The 7,659-nt window shown below is 41.6% G+C and overlaps 1 protein-coding gene across 1 annotated transcript; it reads right to left on the minus strand.

Annotated features, from left to right (window-relative positions):
* Positions 1-452: 452 nt before the first annotated feature.
* LOC128176942 (uncharacterized) lies at positions 453-5,715 on the minus strand. Its single transcript, XM_052843457.1, has 2 exons — positions 1,597-5,715; positions 453-668 (listed from the first exon to the last, which is right to left on the minus strand). The coding sequence occupies exons 1-2, from the start codon at positions 5,713-5,715 to the stop codon at positions 453-455; spliced, it is 4,335 nt and encodes a 1,444-aa protein (XP_052699417.1).
* Between the last annotated feature and the right edge of the window lie 1,944 nt (positions 5,716-7,659).

Here is a 7,659-nt window from a genome sequence, read left to right on the forward strand (position 1 = left end):
TTAATGCATTTTATACACTTTAATAACAATACAGTAATAATGGATCATGATATTACATGCATGAACTTTCTTGTAATCCTTCCCATGTTTCCCTGACATAAGGATGAATATCAGCGGCACCTGATTCAGATGACCTTCACTCTTCAGGTAGGCGTGAACTGACACCAGTTGCTTCAAGGGCTCTCTAACCTGTTTGAAGGTTCCATCGATGAACCACTGCTTGGCAGATGCTAGAGTTGCTAACTGATCATCTGTTGCAAATACAAAGTGTCGTCTGCCTTTGACGCAGACGTCTCTCCAGAAAAAAAAACCTAGTTGCAGGAAGTTTCAGCAAACTGAATTTTTTTTTGCTGTTGATGTTTATTGTATACTTGTTGTATAATGATACTATTTACTGCATTTAAACTTTTTATGCGAATCATGTAGACTACCTACTTTTAAGACAAGTCTAATTACATTATTTGAGTGGTAAGTTTTAAGAGTAGCTCAAAGTTAAAGTCTTTTGGTTCCTCGAGTCTAAACTTCTGCTGATGTCTGTTGGCAGTTCGAATAAGGAGGGATGGATTGGGACAACCGCCCTCTGGCTGGCGCAAGTCACACTTCTCTGCCATTATCTCTTCAACAATTCTAGTGGCGGATGTGATGTTCTGTTTGGCTGCCTTCTTCACCTGATTAGAAAAATCACTTGATTATCAGTATCAATTCACAATTAATATATAGAACATTCCTAACATTAGTGTGCACAAACAAGCTTCAACAATTCTTTGTAAAAGAGGTTTATTGGCCTCCTCTGTCATGAGGGTAAGAGGCTACAAAAAGAGAATAAGCCGTCTTACAAATAATTACATAAAACAGACAATTCATAAACAGTTCACAAATAATACAATGGCCAATCCATGATATACATTATGCCAAATTATAAAAATACACGAAAAGGGGGTTTTATGACCTTTAAACAAATTACATTTAATATTTATACTCTACTTATATCGCTTGACCTTTTGACTTGATATAATCAAAATTGTTACCAAAATAATGTTTCATAAAATATCCTATCCAGATTTTACATGATGTCAACTCCATGTGCGTTTGTGCACTTTTATATGATTTACAACAATTATGCAAAAATAAAGGATTGGCAAAGAATGACACTTTGCATATACAATATTTAGATAGTGATTGACATTTTGCATAAGAAAAAACTTACTCTTTGGGCCTGTATACAGCACAGAGATGGCAATTATGCCTATAAACAAATGCGGGGGTCTTCCCGGATGTACACAACAAACAGAACAAGGACAACTTAAAATTCAAAACCCGGACGGATAAATTCCGTATCATTACACTCCCCCTCTGATTTCTGATTAGAAATCACTAATTAAGCAATAAAAAATTATAAAATACATGCCTTTTATGAAAATGAGACCAACAAAATGATGAAGTGTATCATACAACACTCATATAATATAATCAAGACAAGACTAGTGGCACAAGTTTGTGAATCGGTCTAACATAATGAGATACAGTGTCACCCCTAACTACACGCACTTCAACTTCACGTACATGTCCATCAGCAGAAGGAAAGGTTCTAGTTACGCGTGCAATCGGCCAATGATTCCTTGAGCTATCCGACTCTTCTAACAAAACAACATCTCCTTCCTTTAAACTGGGTTCATCTGACATCCACTTTCGTCGAACTTGGAGGGTGGATAAATACTCATGTTCCCATTTTCGCCAAAATTCATCTGTGAGAGATTGAACGTAACGCCACTGAGACTTGTACAATTCTTTGGGTTCAATGGTTGGTAATGATTCTGGTAGGTGTCCTACTTTCTGAGTAAGTATCATTGCAGGTGTAAGGATGGATAGGTCACTGGCATCTTCCGTAATAGTGGTAAGTGGTCGCGAATTCACTATAGCACAAACTTCTGCTAGAAATGTAGAAAGTGTGTCATGGGTTAGACATTTCATTCCATTTCGTAGAAGCATACTGTCCAAGATTCTGCAGGTCACACCTATCATGCGTTCCCAGGCTCCACCAAAGTGGGAAGCATGTGGAGGGTTAAACATCCATACGCACTCATTGTTCTGTAGGAATCTCTGCACCAAAGGCTTCTCAACAAACTGATGAATCATCTGTAGTTCGTTTACCGCACCGACAAAGTTGGTTCCTCTATCTGAACGGAATTGACGGACAGGACCTCTTATAGACAGGAAACGTCTTAACGCATTGATGAAACAGGACGTGCTCAATTCTTCAACAAGCTCAATATGGATACCCCTTGATACCAAACATGTGAACAGAATTGCCCATCTCTTGCTTGTGGCCAATCCTCCCCTTGTGCGCCTTGCTGTCACATCCCAAGGTCCAAAAGTATCAACTCCGACAAATGAAAACGGAGGTCCCGGGGTCAAACGATCTTTCGGAATGTTGGCCATTTTCTGCATGCAGAATGATCCTCGCAATTTGCGGCATGTGACACAATGATGAATCTTGGAGGCTACTAGACGCTTGGCTCCAATTATCCAAAATCCTGATGACCTAATCTTGCCTTCTGTAATCTTTTGACCTTGGTGAGACACCTTTTCATGAAAATGCCTGGTCAACAAGGTGGCTATGTGGGATTTCTTAGGTATGATTATAGGATGTACATCCAAGCCAACTAACTTCTGTGCAGCAGAAATCCTACCACCAACGCGTAGTAACCCATCCGAGTCCAGAAATGGTGCCAAGGAAATGATGCTACTACCTTTAGAAATGGGTTTCTCTTTGATTAGACATTCCACCTCTTCACTGAATTCAGATCTTTGTATCTCTTTCAAAATATGAATCTCAGCTGATTTCAGGGTGCCTGAATTCAAGGACTGTGGACAGTAATGCCATCGTCTGGGCGAATGTTCACAGGAGTCCTTCGTGAGCAGAACATGCCTCAATATAGCTATACTACGAACTAGTCTGATCCAGTTGGAGTATCGTTCTATGCGGGTCTTGAAAGAGTTACATGTTTCTTCCTTCACAGTCGTTCTGTTGACTGCAACAATAGGTCTAACTTCCTTATCATCATCTGATATGAGAGCAAAGTTCTCGTGTGCTCCCACAAAGGTAGTGGAGAGGTTGTCTTCCCTAAGGAATGCTGGTCCTCGCAGCCACATACTTTGAGAGAGTTCTTGGGCATCGAACGATCGAGTACCCAAGTCTGCCGGATTTTGGTCAGTAGTAACATGCTGCCATTGATCAGGTTCACTGAACGATCTAATCCTACTCACTCTATTTGCAACATAGACATAAAATCGTCTGGCGTCATTGGTTATATAACCAAGAGCAATCTGACTGTCACTGTAAAACTTGAAATTCTTCTTCTCTAAATCCATCTGTTCTCTGATGATTTCTGCTATCTCTATCCCAAGAACTGCTGCACACAATTCCAGCCTTGGAATTGTGTGGCCATGTGTTGGGGCCACTTTGGCCTTGCCCATTAGGAAACCAATGTCACTGTTCTCCTCATCCTTCCGTACTTTCAGAAATGCTACTGCAGCTATTGCATCCTTGGAGGCGTCAGTAAAAATATGCACTTCCTTGTGTTGAGATTCACAAACAGAATACTTGCAACACATTCTTGGAATCCTGACATCCTCAAGATGATGGACAGAGTTGACCCAAGCTGACCATTTCAGTCGGAAGGAATCATCAAGGGGACTGTCCCAGTCAGCTTCACTGGAAGTTGATAGCATCTGGCGGAATAACATCTTCCCTTGCACAGTCACTGGCGATGCAAATCCAAGGGGATCGAACAAGCTGTTTATTGTCGACAAAACTCCTCTCCGAGTATATGGCTTCTGATCTGAAGATATCTTGAAGGTGAAGACATCAGCGTTGATTACCCATGATAAACCGAGACTTCTCTGAACAGGTAAGTCATCCTTCCCAATGTCTAAATCTTTAAGGTCTTTGGCGAGATCATCAGCGGGAAACTTCATCAGCACCGATTTTGAATTCGAAGAAATCTTGTGAAGTTTTAGTCGTCCCCCTTCTTTCAAAGCCTGCTGAGTTCTCTTCATTAGGTCAGCAGCGACTTCCTCACTGGGGCAGCTGAGGAGTCCATCATCAACGTAAAAGTTGTTGGATACAAAGTCGATCACATCAGGGTCCGAGTGGGCGACGCAGCGACGTATTCCGTATGTAGCAACAGCTGGGGACGGACGGTTCCCAAAAACATGAACCGTCTTTCTGTACTCCTTCAAAGGCAGGTCTAAGTTGTTCTCTGGATGCCAAAGGAAGCGCAAGTAGTCTCGATGATCAATTTTCACCTTAAAGTTGTGAAACATCTGTTCTACATCTCCAATAACTGCAATTTCCTCACGGCGAAAACGTAACAAGATACCTTGCAGGTTGTTAGTGATGTCAGGTCCTTTAAGTAGAACATCATTGAGCAAGACGTTGTTGAACTTTGCAGAGGAGTCGAACACCATTCTAATTGAGTCCTTTTTCTGTTGGTGGTATACACCAAACATAGGAAGGTACCATCGTTCCTTGTTGTCAGGTAAAGGTGGAGCTTCCTCTGCATGTCCTTTCTCAAATATCTTGTCCATGAACGTAGACACATGCTCTTTCTTTGTTGGGTTTCGCCTCAGACTACGGTCAAGTGCTGACGCTCGATTTATGGCTTGTAGTTTGTTGTTGGGCAAGGGCGGTCTTTGAGTTCGGAATGGAAGCGGTGCCTCCCATTGTCCATCCGCATTCTTTTTGAAATCCTTGTCCATCAGTTCCACAAACTTCTCATCTTCTATTGATAGAGCCATCTTTTCGTCATGTTCAGTCTTAATGAAAATGTGGTCCTTTATCTGTATTCTGTTATCACATGGGTGAGGTAGTGAAGGCCTACCATTTTGCAATATATGAGTCTTGTTGACATTTATCTTCTCTGGAATATGAAAGGAATCAAGACACACAGGACCGATAATCACCAAGCCAAGGGGAAGTTTTTGGGCAAACGGCATTCCACACGATCCCTTTCTTTGATCCTGCACTATATGGGCGTCGATGAGGTCCCTTCCAATAAGAAGTTCGATTTCCACATTTTCCAACAGGTCAGGTATCTTGTCTGAGATGTCCAAAAGGTGAGAATAGCCCTTAGCAACACGGGGCGATGGTATCTCTTCTCGATTGTTTGGCAGTTCTGCACATTCAATGAGCACAGGAAGCTTGAAGGAACACTTGCCATCCAGAGACTCAATGACAAAACCTGTACCTCTTCGTCCAGATGCTGTAAAGGATCCAGAGCACGATATGAGCGTGTACTGATGGTTGGGGTAGTCCTGGTTAAATGCATCGAAAAGTGAGGGTGAGGCCAGTGAATGACTGCTCTGGTCATCAATGAGCACATATACAGTTCTTGAGTGTTGTTTCAAACTGTCATGATAGATCCTAGCAGGAACTATTTTTGCACAGGATTTACTTGTTCCTGGAATTGTTCCACAAACTTGGGTGCAGGTAGACAATACCATCTCAACACGTGCCTCATTTTCATGCATAATAGTACCTTTGCTTTTCTCCCCCTCATGGCGACGGTTGTCTTCATGAAGAGCGGCAGGATGAGATCCATTACAAACATCACATCTTACATTGTTCGTACACTCCTTTGCTCGGTGTTTCCTAGGGCCACAACATCGGAAACATAGACCGTGACTCATGATAAACCTCTTCCTCTCGGGCATTGGTTTTGACCGAAAGGCTTTACACTCATTCAACGAATGATTAGAGTTATGAAGAGGACATCTATGTACCTCAGTGTTTTCAATGGGGATATTGTTAGGTGAACTCTAGGTTTCTGTTTTCCTAGTAGCAATTACAGTATTACGGAAATTCCGTGGTTGGTTCACAAAGGGCTTTTCACCATCAGAGTACGAGTAGTTAAAGCTGGGATCATTCTTCATCCTAGTAATGTCCTTCAAAAAGTCAATAAAGAATGTAAATGGTGGATATACAGCCGATTCCCGCTTCTTATACTTCGTAGCCTCTGCGGTCCATTTATCTTGTAGATACGTGGGCAATTTTGCGACTATAGGGTTTATCCCGGTTGGTGAATCAAAGTGCCCAAACAGTGATGCGTACTGAGATTGACGTTTCACAGAGGCTATTTCTTCGACTAAATCCACTAGATTGTACAGTCTCTTTAAATCGTGGTTACCTATCTTTGTGAAGGAAGATATCTGGCGTCTTAGGGAGCTTTTGATAAGCTCTGGTGCCCCATATCGCTCTTCAAGTCTCTCCCACACCAATTTTAGGGCAGTCTCTGGGTTGTCAGCATTGCATTTTCTAATGGTCGCTGCCTGTCTTGACGAGTCAATGCCGAGATGACTTACAAGAACGTCCAGTTCCTCTGAAGGTGTCGCACTTATCTCCTGCATTATGTTCTGGAAGGTGAGTTTCCAAGTAAGAAACAAACTGGGATTATCATCATATTTGGTAATCCTGGATAGGATAAGATCCTTTTTTAGAAGGAATTTTGTCATGTCCATACATGTAATTGCATTAGCTTGATTCATAGGAGAGTTTATCATTTGGGTCTCCATGGGAGCACGTGGCTGTGAGTCATTGTTCCCAATGTGTTGATTAGTTTGAGGTAACATCGTAGGTAACGGTGATGATGAGAATTCAGGTAGATCTGGTAGAGAGTCTGCAATCTGAGCAGTTGGCTGTTGTTGTGGTTCATGAAACAGTCTGGTAGGTTGTGCCTGCATTGGTGGGGAGCCTTGATGAAGTTCTTGTATAGTTTGTTGAAAGGGAGTGAGATATGACCCATGATGTTGTGTCGGTTGTCCCCTTGGCAAGCTCTCGATGTATAACTGTGTCCGTGAGACGATATCCTCGGCTGGGAGGTTCAGGTCTAGACTGTTCTCTCTTAATGCACTTACTTCTGCCTGTTTCGTTTCTATCTCTTCTTCTATCTTGATTGCCTTTAGCTTTGTTTCGAGTTCTGCCTGTTGGCGGATGATCTTAGCTTCTTGTTCTACGAACTTCTTTTTCACAACAGCGGCTCGTAATTCTGCTTCTTTCATCTCTAGGTAACTTGCGTTAGACTTTACCGAGTGTTTTGCAGAGTGATGGCCCTTTGATGCTGGGGGCGGATTCAATAACGTATCAATTCTTCGCATTATCAGATCAACTTTACAAAGAACAGTTCTGAATATAACATACTGTGACGCCTCTTCATTTTCACTGTCGTAGGTCCTGGTGGCTCTGAAGAAATCTACAAACTTTCCAGAAAGTTCTCTATATGCGGTCTCGCAACTCTGAATAAGCTCCCTGACTGCCCAGTGGGCACGCAACGTTGTTTCAACGTTGAGGAAAGGTTGAAATCAAGTTGCAACGTTGATCAACCATTATTCAACGTTGAGGTTTCAACGTTGAAACCCAAACCATATATCAACGTTGATTCCACGTTGAAGACCCAACTTACTCTAAACGTTGAAGACATCAACCACTTTTCAACGTTGAAACAACGTTTTAATAAATGAAACTGACAACATATTTTCAAATTTGAAATTCCTTTTATTTTTTTTAAATTTAGCTTTTACTTATATTTTGTCAATTGTGGAAGCATGAAATAATGTGTTTTACAAATATTAATGTTTTTTTGAATATATTTTCATCTTATT

This window comes from Crassostrea angulata, chromosome 3, assembly GCF_025612915.1.
Source record: "Crassostrea angulata isolate pt1a10 chromosome 3, ASM2561291v2, whole genome shotgun sequence".
Classification (NCBI taxonomy): Eukaryota; Metazoa; Mollusca; class Bivalvia; order Ostreida; family Ostreidae; genus Magallana; species Magallana angulata.

Bases quoted from the DNA above. Each gene is read 5' to 3' on its own strand.
- LOC128176942 (XM_052843457.1), bottom strand. From the start codon at position 5,715: ATGCCCGAGAGGAAGAGGTTTATCATGAGTCACGGTCTATGTTTCCGA. The intron at 669-1,596 runs GTAACTAGAACC...TTTTCTAATCAG, and splicing joins ATCATTGGCCGATTGCACGC to GTGAAGAAGGCAGCCAAACA.